Here is a 14413-nt window from a genome sequence, read left to right on the forward strand (position 1 = left end):
TACAACAATGAAGTAGGGAATAATAGTCCTTAGGTAGCATATAGGAAGTCAAACCAGATCCTCAAGTAATATCACTCAACTAGATGAGTGATATTACTTGAGCATCTAGCCAAAATTTGCAAAATCAGAGATAGGGATCACAGATAAAAGTAAGGGAGTGGATAATGAAAAAGGGTTGATCTATACAAAACTTAACTGGACAGTGAGATAAGACAAATAAATATCTGAAGTAGTGCTTCAAGGCCACCTCCAAGTAGTGAATGTTCATTCCACTCAAAGGTTTTCCAGCGATTCGGGTATTTTACCTAAGATGAAAATAGCACATTATAGTTTACCAATTTTGCATTCATCAGTTTCTACATAAATATATAGCAACAAATTGCTTTTGCGGATACAGAAGAGAAAAAGAGGATAAGACCCTCACTTTAAGTTAACAGTGTGAGAGGAAGAGATAATTCATACTGACAAGCAAGTAATGCTAGAAGTTCAAACTTCAATAGATTGCTCTTTTAGTTTATATAATGCATGATCATCAGAATTTCTGAAAAGAAAGCTTGTGATGGACAAATGACTGAGGAATACAAAATAAGTTGAATCAGTCATGCTTGCAACATCTTGACTGATACAAGGGTAAATCAAATATAAATGGTATTTGTTTTTAATAAATTTATTGTTTAATAATATACACATTCATACATACCTTCATCATTTCTCTATATCAGTCTTCTGCATGATCTACACATTTTTTCCAATGATTTGGAAGTTTGAATATGCTTTGTTCATAAAAAGTGTGAGGATGAGTCATCAACCAATTGTGCGTGCGCTTCTCGACTTTTTTCAAGGGCACAAAAAAAAATAGAGGGGGACAAATCTGGACTGTAGGGAGGGTGGTCAAGAGTTTCCCAGTGCAGTGTAACGATGAACCCATGTCTCGTCACATGATGATGTGCCTCAAAAATCATCCCCTTCTTGCCTAAATCAATTCAGAAGTCTCTCACAGATCTACAACCTGTTTTTCGGTCAACAACCTTAGAACCCATCAAACACTAATTTTTGTGAAGCTAAGATGATTAGTGATAATGGATTGAGCACTCCCATAGCTGATGCGATTTCTTCAACAGTTAACTGGCAATCACCTTTGATAAGCTCTTGAACAATATGAATGTTGATAAGACTTGACCTTGGGCGTTGATCATGACTCATTTTCTACACTTTCTCACCTGCCCTTAAATTATCTGGCCCACATATACACTTGGTTTTGGGACAGTGTATCATCCCCAAATTGTGCCTTTAAACAAGTTAAAATTTACGTGGGTTTAACGCCTTCATTAGTTTTTATGATTATACATTGTGCAACAGACGACGGAACCTGTTGCTCACTCATGGCTGTACTGATGACAGAACAGAGGGTTAACCAAGCTGGTTCCCCATCTCTAACACACTGAACATTAACCCCTCACTCCAACATCCAGCTCAGAACTGCTTGCTGCGTAGAATAGCAAAATTACCATTTAAATTTGATTCACCCTCGTATGTTTAAAATAAGACATGCTTAATACAAAGTTCAAGAAATAAATCACTACCAACCCAAATCAAAGTGCGATTCAATGCACTGGGGACACAATTCTTCACATTTTAGTCAAGAGATTCAAAGTTATCTTAAGAGTACTTCGGGACATATTCACAAGGTAATGCTATAGTCCAATTTCAGAAGTGAGGTTATATGTAACTATTACACCATACCGTGAAATTCTGTCAGTGCTTTGAGCCTCAATTCAAAGAAAATGTTCAGGGATGCTAATTAGAATGTCAAACTTCAATTAACCTCAAATTATATGACAAGATTAACTTAAATAACTAATATTTAATTTAGCAACTTCAACATCTGTTTTGTGATGTCAAATTAACCCCCAAACAATTTGTTTGGTTTTTTAAAAACTTACTTCAGCAACAAATTTATGACAAATGATGACATTAACATTATGTGTATGTATGAAGCATGTAACAGCCCAAATACTTAAATGGAGCAGGTTTTAAAGGGTGCTGGATAAAGCACATTAAAACTGTTCCATTTTAGGGTGCTAATATCAGTGATTATATTAAAAGAAAAAAAAAGAAGATTTTTAAGTAAATATCTACTAAGTAAGATAATTTTTTTTAATAATCATATGACCGACTTATTAACTTTCTTTTGTGAAAAAAATTTGTAGTCTTTGATGAAGAAAACCATTTTTTTAACAGTTTGTAGCAAGAATACTATTTCTTAATTTAAAAGAATTAGGCTATATGTTATGTTTTTTCAACAAATCCATCCACGTGTAATGTAGTATAAATAATATAAATTAAAGTTTTGACTGACTTGCTGCTTGACAAGGTTATATAAATCTACACTCACTAAGATATGGCTTGATAATTTAGGTTTTAACATTGTGCCGCCATCTATTGATTTTTTGGAACTTAAGGTTTAATCCATTAACTAATGTTATTGATTTTTTGGAACTTAAGGTTTAATCCATTAACTAATGTTATTGATTTTTTGGAACTTAAGGTTTAATCCATTAACTAATGTTATTGATTTTTTGGAACTTAAGGTTTAATCCATTAACTAATGTAATTGCCTAACAAAGAAAATACATGCACATAAATGGTTAGTTTATTATTTTGCTCATTGAAAAATAATGGCTGGTAACCTCCAATACAGTTATTACTATAGTGGGTACCTAGTTCCACAAGATTATGTAATAAGAATTTATAACTGTAAATTTTATTTTAATTTGTAATCTGTTTATTTTGTGGAATAAAGATTATTATTATTATACACTCACTCACTCCCTCATACATATTCAAATATATTATGTAAAACGTGTATTAAGTCTCAGCTGACCTATACTATTGTTGAAATCAATTCATAATGAATCTACAAATCATAATGAAATTACAAAATAATTAAGGATGATGATTCTATGCAAACATACATAAACACTTTTATTTTAACAAAACAGAGTACAAATTTCAATCTACAAACATTTGAAATATACTCATACACAAAAGACACTGTACAATTGAAAAGATGTCTACAAAAGACACTTAGAGAATACATCAATCATAGTGACAATTGTCCTTTCTCTCCTCATCTTACATATTGTGCATCCTCTTTGAATTCCTAGCACTAATCTTTCACAGCACTTTCACATACAATATTATTACCACAACATGATGCAGTCATTTGTGGATCTTGGTGGTGCTGTATCTTTATGCTTGTAAAAATATCACATCATATACCTCACGATGGCAGAAGTAATTATAAGTTTTATGTTTCATCAACTATTACTTTACAAAAATCATTCTGAAAATAGATAAATAAATTTAACTAACCTGTCCATCAGCCATACCAAGAGCTGAATTAAGAATAAAATCAGGAGGTGCTAATGAATCAGCTAATGCAACTGCATCTGTTTTAAGCTCTGAACAAAGATTTAATATGTTATCCCTTAATAAGACAGAAGTTTCAGAATTTTGTAAATATCCACCTGCACATTAATAATAAAGAAATATTAAAAAAAAATTTACACAAAATTTATCTATCTTAATTAGGGCAATCACTTGTAATATAATGTATAACATTTATTCTATAATCTGTGATGTTTTGAAACATTTCTTTCATTAACAAACAAAATGAAAATAGTCTGCTATGTTACTGTGTTACTTTGCAAAACCAAGAAAATTTATAATTCATAGTTTAGAAAAGCTTTTGGTGATTTGATGAAGATAGAGAAACAAGACAACCAATGACCTATTGGCATTCCTTATCTTAGAAGCAAACCTGAAACCTACTGTACTTTATTAAGTTTTGTGCCAACTTGACCATCAAAGTAACTCAGGCCATTCATGCAAAAATCCCATTGACATGACAAATAAACTGTTTTATTTGTCTTAAAAAAAATACTAAAAAGTTTACTGACCTTGATAAAGTGCTGCTAAATGTTTTTCTAAACACCAAGAACCATATAATCTTGCTAACTTTAAAAGTACATTCTGTAAATTTTGTTCATCACAGTTTTCCTTAATAAACTGTAAAAATATTTTCAAAATATAATGCTGAAAAAAAGAAAATATCTATAATTATTACAGCAAATAAATTTTGGCAGCATATTAAAAAAATAATAATCATAATTATTAGAATAATAAGTGAGGCATAAAAGTGAATTAAATTTCAAAGAGAAGGTAATCTCAGAAGGGTTTCAAAAACAAACAAAAAAATAAATAAAAAAAGTAAACAAAAAATAACATAAACTGAAAATAAATCAGACTGTTAAATACAAAATACTGGTTGTGGTTTTTTAAAGACAATGATTATCAACAAACTAGAATTGAATTTTCGAATTGCCGAAACAGGAATTAACCGAAACAGTATTTATTATTTACAGAACCAGATCTTTCCATGAACCTTCTACACCAACTATTAATACCAAATGCTTTTGATTGAATTTCACTTTTCCTAGTAAATATAAACACTAACGAAAAATAATGAGGTATAATACTGACTGTAGTTGCTATTTTTCTTCTTAAGTTTAATGTCTTACAACTAAACCCGGCCAACACATTTATATTCAAAGAATGATAAAGAGACTCACCCCTTTATTCAGATATATCAAGCAGACACTTTTCTCTACAATCCAGACATCCCAAGACTGATCTTGCTGAGTCCAACCTAGATTCACAGAACCCATATTGGAGAAACGATAGAGGATTTTTCTTTAAGGAAAAGGAAGAAGGTGCAAAAACTGATCTCATTGTTATCGCAGTGTGAAAGAAACAATCCATAAAGTAGTTCAAGGCTCTTTCCAAGCAGTAAGCATGGGAAACTGGAATATTCTTTTATCCAGAATAGGAACAGTTAGATGGAGCCTTGAGAATTTATCATGTATGACAGTATAAAATGATACTTGAATGTGACACTGTAATCAATGCCTACTTCGAATACAATCACCTTTACTCTTCAACAGCATCAAACTTGTTATATATAGTTTCAGCTGTTGCCAGAATAGGAGAAACTTACTAATCAGTAGTTTTGCAGTCACTAATTTAAATGTATACAACACTGCTTTTCCTCCAGAAATTACAAAACCAAAAAGAGGTTCAGACTTTCTAAAGCAAAAACTGCTCATGTATGAAGAATTATACATTTGTGCATAAGATTCCCAAATTTTTAAATCAAAAATGTTCCATTTACCTTAGAAACTATTAAGCCTTGTCACCTTCAAAGAGATACCCTCCTCTTCAAATACGCAGCTCCCAATGTTTCTTAAATCCTTCAAAACATTTCTGGAATACTTCATTTATGACTGAACAGATTGTAAGCAAATTTTTCTTATCAAATTAACCGATTGAAAACATCAACCTTTCAAATTAATTTTTGATTTGGGTGAATAGAAAAATTCAATGATTCTAGCTCACATGAACAAAGAGGATGTGGAACAACTGTTGTCTCATAAATTTCACAAAAACTGGCAAACTAATAGCGATTTGTTCGCAAGCACATGTTTGACTTAAGCTTTAAGATGTTCTTTTTTTTCTGTAGTCTCATAAAGTTTCATTATTTGAAGATAATACTTCTTATTCACAATTTTGCTTTCTGGAAGAAATTCATAGTGAACAATGTCTCACAATTGAAAAAAACTGTCAGCATGACTACACTAGTTTCTACTTATCTTGCTTACTTGGTCATGGAAACCCTTTTGGAAACCATTGTAATAAATGAGGTTTTGTTTCAATACTTGTGTCCATACACCCACATCTCATATCCAGTAATGAAATATTTTTTAAAGCTTTCATTCTACTTAGCTCAATTCAGAAACTTTTGACTCACATCAACTCAATTCTGTTTTGCTTGTCAGTCAATTTATTTGGCTGCAATGTGACTCATGCCTAAATTTCTTGTAATAATTTCATGCCACGTGGTATTTGAATTGCTACTTCTTCAGCTACCTTACAAATAGATAAATAACAATTAAATGAATGAATGAATGATGCATTTGATTATGCAGACTTTGAAATTTCTCTAGATGAATTCTCTAGCTGTTTAGCTGTAGGTTGCTAAACAGAAAAAAAAACTATATTTACAAAACCTTTGTTTTCTGGAGGAATTTAGCAGATTAAATTTTTTTTGTGAAGGACAGAGGCCCAGGTTTGCCCAATAGGCACCTCAGTGTTAGACTTACTCTGCAACCACTGGAAAAGAAAAGGAGTTCCTGGTTCAAACCAGAGGCAGCTTTACAACAGATAACAAGGATGTACTGGCCCTTCAGATCCTGGTATTAACTTCACCTTAATGAAGATAATCAATAATCAGCTTTAGTTTTAAGTGTTTTCACCATTCATACATCTGAGTCTAGCTTAAATCATCATCCTCCCCATAAGCTGTTTTGTTAAACATTTCAAATATTTATGTTAAATATTTTTTCAGTTAACCACAAAATTTCACATTAATTTCTTACCAAGAAATCACTCATTTTAAATGCAGTAAAATTTTCATAGCACATGTAGTACTTGCTCTCATTAACAGGCATAGTATTACGACTAAACAAAATATTACACTACCGTTTTCCCTGGGTTGCTACATAATGTTGCTGCTAAGTGGCAGCACATTAACATTTTGCTATAGCACCAAATGTTGCACAATTTAAAAACTGTTTGGGAACTTTACATCAAATCTTATATGTTATTCAGTTAAACTGTTCAGGAAGGATTACGACAATGGATGCTTTAAAATGCTGGAAATGGTTCAACATTTTCTATTTCCTCAGTTAGACAATGATGACCAAGAAGGGTCATTACTATCAGCAAGATGAGGCACCAGCTAGAAGTCTGAGATTTTCTTGATAGTCAATTCCCAGGTCGGTGAATTGGTCATATAGGTTCAGTTGCACAGTCACCTTGTTCCTTAGATTTGACCCCACTAGATTATTTCTTGTGGGGGTTTCATTAAAGATTGGGTTTATGTACCACCTTTGGCCACTGATCTTGATGAGCTAAGAGTTTGAATTAATGCTGCAGCTGCAGAGGTAACACCCAATTTGTTAGCAGCAGTCTGGAATGAAATCGACTTCAGGTGGGATGTATGTTGCATCACAAATGAGAGCCATGTCAAACTAAAGTGAATGTTGTCACAAATGGAAGCTATATCGAACCGAAGTGATTGCTGGGTGACATCTTCCTATGAAATAAGACCTCAAGTAAATATAAGTTATCTAAATAAATTGTTATATGCTTTTTGAGTTGTGAAGTCCTTTTTGAATCACCCATATATTACATAATAATGTAATGTAGAAGGTTCATTAAGGTAGAAGGTTTTATTAATAAATTTTATTAAGAATGAGGAAAATATATAATTCCTAGTAATAATTTATTTAAATACCTCACAACTGACTAAAAAGTGAAGGGAAATTAAAAAGAAATTCTTGTTTACCTAATTTATGTAAACAGCAAAGTGAATTGTTGAATAAGATCTTTCCCACTGAAGGATGGGGACAAATTTTCAAATTGATTATAATCTCAGAGAGGCAAAATATTTTAATTTTAACTGCATTGATAATACTAACCTCAATATATGCTTTTGAAAGAGAATGAGCATAATAAACTTGTGAATCATTTCTAGCAGTAAAAAGAGTTTTTCCTAAATTAATATTTTTTTGAAATCGTTCTTGTGAAACTTTCAATAGGTAACATACCAACCACTGATATGCAGCAATAAGACCTGAAAAAAAAAAGAAGAAAAAAGTCATAAAATATTTATAAGAATTATAAAAATAAATAAATAAAATCTTTTTAAAACATTTTCTAAAAATATTAGAAGGAAGCATTAAGGTTTACTAAATTCAATGCTTTCATGTATTCCTCCAAATAAGCTTTTATAATTAAAGTGAGGCTTTTTCTGCAAACTGACTTCTGGTTAACAGCTAAATAAAAAATAAGATTCTATTTTTAAAACATGGCTATATTACATACAATAATACAGTTGTATGTACATAAATCATAACTGAAGACAGTATTCAATAATTAAAAAGTTTTAAAAATTTAGGTTTTTCTAAAAAACCTACATTAGTTATGAATACATTTAGCTTATTTTTCCTCATAAACACCATCCATGGTCGCACAATTATAGTACTTATATACTAACACCACCTTTTGCATTATAAAAGAACTACAATTAGTTTACACAAATCAACCTTTTCATAAACTCCACATAAGTTTTTAAGTGTTGACAGCCATTCAAATCTTCATCAAGAAAGAGATGGAAGTCAGTCAGCTTATGCGTATATCTGGGCTTAATAGAGGATGGCTGAAAAATCTTCCACTTCCTAGTAAATTGAAATATTTTGTGACCAAAATAATTAATCCAAACCTTTTCATGTAGAAGAATAACTCCCTTTGTGAATAATCTTCTCCCACTTTGACTTTCATTGTTATTATGGTACAGATTCTACAAAATCTGTCTGCAAAATTCCTTTGTGAAATTCATCAATCATAGTGAGCTTTCTCTCCTCATCTTACATATTGTGTATGTGTATCCTCTCTGAATTCTTAGTACTAATCTTTCACATACAATATTATTACCATAAACATGATACAATCATTTGTGGATCTTGGTGGTGCTGTGTCAACATGATACAATTATTTGTGGATCTTGGTGGTGCTGTGTCTTTATGCTTGTAAAAATATCACATCATACACCTCACAATGGCAGAAGTAATTATAAGTTTTATTTTTCATCAACTATTGCTTTACCCCTGAAAAGAATGGTCAACAGAAGGGATGTAATGAGATTACAGACTTTAGTAGCTACCTTACATGTCTTAATATTTCTTACTACTATGTCAACTGGTTTATTTTCAAAATACAAAAGAATCTGTTTATTTGTTATTCTACAAGGGACATTCGATAATTAACAAGACAAACTGATACAGAGAAAAATGGTTCATTCAATAACAATGAAACTTTCTGAGGGTCAAGTTGGCAACCTTAAGAACACACAATCATCTTTTTGATCATAATTAATCTAAACATAAACTCTTTTGTTTTCAGAATGTTAGCTCCACTTGAAACGTGTAAGCCAGAAGAGCAACATTCAGTGATAAGATTTTTGCTATCAGTGTGAAACTGGTTTAAATTTACTCAAGAATGTTGAAACAATATGTTTAAACCACAGTAACATGTATAAGTGGGTGAAACACTTTAATTAAGGCAGAAAAAGTGTGACTGATCTCCATCGTTCTGGAAGACCAGTTGAAATTTTGACTATCGCACTGCAAAATCAGATAAATGATTTTATTCATAAAGAAAGGTGAATCAAAATTTCCCAAATTGCTAGTTTGTGTAATATTAGTGTTGGAACTGCGCATTCAATCATTCATGATGTGCTGAATTATCACAAAACACATTCGAGATGGATTCCAAGACAGTTGGCTCAAGCCCAAGAAGACACCGGGATTCATAATTGTTCTGAGCTCCAAGAACAGTTTGAAGTGAAAGGTAATGACTTTCTACGTAAGAAACATGGATACAACATTTCACGCCCGCATCCAAACAGCAAACTCTTGAGTGGAAACATCTGGATTCACCCACCAAAAAAATTCAAAACTCACACATCAGCCAGTAAAGTGATGATGGTTTTCTGGCACTTGCAATGCCCAATTTTTAGTGACTATTAAGAAGAACAACATACTGTGAATAGTGAGTACTATTCTAACATGCTCCAACAGAAGGCGAAAATGTCAAGGCGCTCTCTCAAAAGGTGTGACTCTCTTGCATGACAACATGCGCCCCCACATCACTCAGATAACAGGAGAAACGCTCAAAAAGTTGAGTTAGGAGGTGTTGCCACATCCTCCTAACAGCCCAAACCTCGTCTTGTCTGATTTTCATTTGTTCAGCTTATTTAAAAACTTCTTTCATAGCAAGAAGTTTGATGACGACAAAGCAGTACATGAATGAAACAGCTAGGTTCAAACAGACGAACAAACAGATTGAATGTCCCTTGTATGTTTTTAGTAACTGATACTGTAGTTGTATACTGGTTGAGAACTTAAAAGAAAAAATGCAAAAATAGAATTACATGATGCAGTTTTCTCCTGTAGCTTACTATATATTTTTACATTTGATAGTAATATTCCACCAATGAATTCTTTTTAACTGAACTCAATGGGAAAAAGAAGTCATTTAAACAAAATAATTATAGCTATTTAGTAATTAATGACAGATAACTCAGTCAGTGATAAAACAATCATTACAGTAAAAGTTATTTAATAATAATGAGGAAAATCCATGTATTGAATATCAAACCCAGGACTAATAAAATATGAAAGAAGCAAGATAAACATCCATCTATATTACAACAACTGGCAATGAGTTATAGCATACTTAAATGGCATTAAATGGTAAAAGTTGACATCACTATTCATACAGTTACATTTCACAGCTGTTTTTGCTCTACTGCTTATTTGTTCATTACTGTTTATATTGGGTGCTGCAAAATCATATACACTGACCAACTACACAAAAATGGTTTACCATGTAGAAAAAACATTAATATAAATAACATAACTTAACTGCATTCATTGAATATCTTAAAAGAAATTAAATCTTGCAAAATTATCACTTGCAGATTGATGAAGAATAAAACAAGTTAAATCTGTTATGAATTACCAATGTTTTCCTTGGAACAACTAAATTTTCTTTGCAATTCTTTTTAGTTAAATTAAAGGGGAGGATGATTTGTGGGTAAAGGGCAGTACAAACAGGAGTAGTATTGTGTTCTTAATTTTTGTAAGGAACAGAAATGCCTGAATTTGGCTATAAACTTAATTCATCTGTTAATAAATAAATTTAATGGTGCATAAAACTTATATACAATCAATTTTGAATTCTGGTAAATAACAAACCATCCATCCAATTTTAAAACAGGTCACATTAAATTTTACATAATTTTATTCTGCATTTGATAATGTCATTTTACTTTGCTTTCCATTCTTTAAGCGATTTAATTATGTAATTCTACTTTATTCAAATGGTAGTTAATTATAGGATTAAATTGTTATTTATACTTCAACTTTCTAAGTGTTGTTTTTTTTTCATGTTAATAAAAAAAGCATATGTTTTTGTTCTAATGGTTTTTTTATATTTTCTGTAGTTTTTTAATTTTTAATTTTCTTTCTTTATTTTTTCAACTATATATAAATGTAGAACTATTATAGAATCAATGAATTGCCATTTAAAACCTATTTATTTCTGTAACTAAATCATTATTTTTGTAACAGATTTTATTATGGGGTTAGAGAAGATTATGTGATTGCTAGTCACACAATGTGAATTAAATGTTGTAAAATCTATTTGGGAAACTATTAAAAACTTGTAAGCTATGAAAGACTGTTGGGGATAGTCTCACCAGAACTGTGGAAGAAATACTGCAACACACAAATAATTGAAGACACTATTAATTAGGAAAAAGATCATTTGTTGCAGGCAGCTAAAGCACTACAGCAACTGGTAGATGATCTACACTGATTCTGGTAGTAGCTCTTGCTCATCCAATTACAATCTAACACCAATCTATTTGAATAATGAAATCATTTTACTGGGAGTGTCTAATAGGAACAATAACAAAATCTGTCTATAAAATAAGACGTCTCAATATTTTTTATTAATATAATATTAAAAATAAGTAACACTTAAAATAATCAAGAATAAATAATAAATCAATGCTAAAATTAATCACCATCCGGGAAAAATAGAATATACAAAGTCTGTCCGATAAGTAATGTCATGCTTTCATTGTAAAGAGACTATGTTGCAGCACACTATCATCCAGTGGGATCGATGGTGGTGTAAGTCAACTACCGAGCAAATGCTTGCTCAGTTGTCTTTGAGCTCTTGGAGGTGAAGGACGGGCGATTTTATAAACCTTTGATTCGTCTCTTGTACAAGTTGCAATGCAGCGCTTGCTGGAACAAAGAAACGCGATCAAGTTTTGTGTGAAACTCGGCAAGTCTGCAGCAGAAACTTTTCCAATGGTTCAACAAGCCTTTGGTGATGATGATAGCTTATCACAACAGCAAGTCTACATATGGCACAAGGCATTTTTGGAAGGCCATGAAGAGGTTGATGAAGCCAGCGCTGGATGCCCGTCAACCTCCTCAAACAACAAAAATGTGACTCGTGTAAAAGAACTTTTGCAAACAGACTATCAAATGAGTGTTCATTTAATGACATATGTTAAATATTCCAAAAACTATTGTCCATGAGATTGTGACCAAGGATTTGCACATGAGAAAAGTGTGTGTGTGAAGCTTGTCAAGATGCTTTAGAAATGTGTGAAAATGATCGTCACTTTTTGGACAATGTTATCACAACTGATGAAACATGGATACAACCCCAAACAAAGAGGCAAAGTGCCAAGTGGCACACTCTGGCAAATCAAAGATCAAGACCATGCTCATTATGTTTTTTAACAACAGGGGGATCATCCACTGTGAGTTTGTACCTCCTGGGATAACAGTTAACTCTAAATTTTATGTAGAAGTCCTCAAGAAACTGAGAGCAAGGATCCGGCGCATCAGACCAGACATCAGCAGCAACTGGAAACTTCACCATGACAATGTGCCAGCCCACTCTGCCTTCACCATGACCTGGCCAAATCTAACACGGCAACACTGCCCCAGCCATCCTTAAATCCCGACTTGGCTCCTGCAAACTTCTTTTTGTTTCTCCATTTGAAATTCCCCCTGAAAGGACATAGTTACAAAACCATTTAAACATCTCATGATTCATGAGATGCTTAAATCATGCAGAAGCTCAAACTGAATAATCAACATATTTAGTGCAAAAATTGTCATTTGCTAGTAAATATTATCTACAAGTATCATGTATAAAAAGTGCATGGCATCATATGATTATTTAAATTTATCTCACAGTAAATTTCCCTATGAGATAACTATTGATAATTGGTTAATGATATTAAGCGTTTCATATTTTTTGTTTCTATAGATTGTCTATAAAATTCAATGAAAAGGAAATTCTAAGTCACTGAAGCGGCTTATTTAATTCAGCATTTCATTCTGTAATTAAAAAACTGTTATAATAATATTTGTACAAAAAAAAGGTTAAGTTAACTGATTTCATATTAGTTTTTTATCCTATGCCTTGATTGTCTTGGGTCATTTGATGTCTAGCAGCCCAATACACTCCATCCTCATTCTTTGCTGTGGTTCTAACATCCCATAATTCAGGACAGATTGATAGATGCAGGGCTGTCATAGACCCTTGTCGGCACACAGTGGGAATGTTGCTGATTTGGCAATTCCAATGCAGTGCAGGTGGCTCTGGAAATAGTCGTGTCCCATCTTTATTATTGAAACTGTGCAACAGCCTCACTCCTTGGAATATTTACTGGCACTTGTCCCTTTTCATCAAGTAATGCTGTCCATTGCTTCTCCTTTAACTCTAGCCGCTATTTCTGCCCCCATGATTGATGATCAGATTAATTTTTTTGCCACAAAAGGTATTGGCTTATCAGGTTGTTCCTTTCTGACACCTTCTTTAGCTAATTGATCAGCTTTTTCACTACCCAATAACCCACAGTGTGCCGGTATCCACTGCAAAACGACTTGTCTGCCTTCTAAAATCAACTCCTTAATCAACTGACATGTATTAACTTTATTTGTGGAAGAGCAGGAAGCATCAGAAACGGCAATTATGGCAGCTTGCCAATCAATTAGGTTAACGCTTTTTGTGGTTTGATCTTTTTTATGGATTCCAAAAACTGCTCTGACGTCGCTGTCAAAGTTACTGGGGCTAGCTTTCCCCACAAGCTCTGATAACTGGAAAGCTTCGGCATAAATTCCAGTTCCTCCTTTCTTTCTTGCACTATTTGCAGAACCATCTGTGAACAAGTGTAACCATAGGGGTGTGAGGTACCGCTCTCTTATATTTTCAAGTGCAAAATTCTTTAGCTTTGTCCTTGAGCAGCTATGTTTGTTTATCGACAGCAAGAAGCTGTGAGTTGGCTTCTGCTGATTTTGTAGGGATTCTTGGTGGAATCATAAAGAAATTCTCTGTAGTGCCAATGGCAAGTCCTTTACCTTCTCTAATTAAGTCTATTTTATTCATGAATGTGACCTGGTTCTTAAGTCTTGTGGTGGCAGGTTTACAATTCTTCCAGTAACCAATATCCAAATACTGCAGTTTCTTGCTCATTGTAAGTGTTGCAATCTCATTTCTTATTCTGATGGGTTCTATACACATTTGCAACTGCATAGCTGTAATTAGTTGATTTTGGAGCTCCTGTAATAACTCTGAGGGCCTTATTTTGTACGTTTTCAATTTTTGGATAGTGGACTCTGGTGCTGTAATGAGTAGT

At 32.6% G+C, this 14413-nt stretch overlaps 1 protein-coding gene across 4 annotated transcripts in view; it reads right to left on the reverse strand.

Annotated features, from left to right (window-relative positions):
* LOC142323909 (peroxisomal acyl-coenzyme A oxidase 3-like) overlaps positions 1 to 14413 on the reverse strand; it is a 73747-nt gene that overhangs the window by 4479 nt on the left and 54855 nt on the right. For all 4 annotated transcript variants that reach the window (XM_075364256.1, XM_075364255.1, XM_075364257.1 and 1 more), the window contains exons 13-15: positions 7602 to 7756; positions 3963 to 4098; positions 3376 to 3530 (exon numbers count right to left, since the gene is read on the reverse strand). In XM_075364256.1, coding sequence (XP_075220371.1) covers positions 3376 to 3530; positions 3963 to 4098; positions 7602 to 7756 — 446 coding nt within the window. The remainder of the gene's footprint in view (positions 1 to 3375; positions 3531 to 3962; positions 4099 to 7601; positions 7757 to 14413) is intronic.

Source organism: Lycorma delicatula, chromosome 4, assembly GCF_047948215.1.
Source record: "Lycorma delicatula isolate Av1 chromosome 4, ASM4794821v1, whole genome shotgun sequence".
Lineage (NCBI taxonomy): Eukaryota > Metazoa > Arthropoda > Insecta > Hemiptera > Fulgoridae > Lycorma > Lycorma delicatula.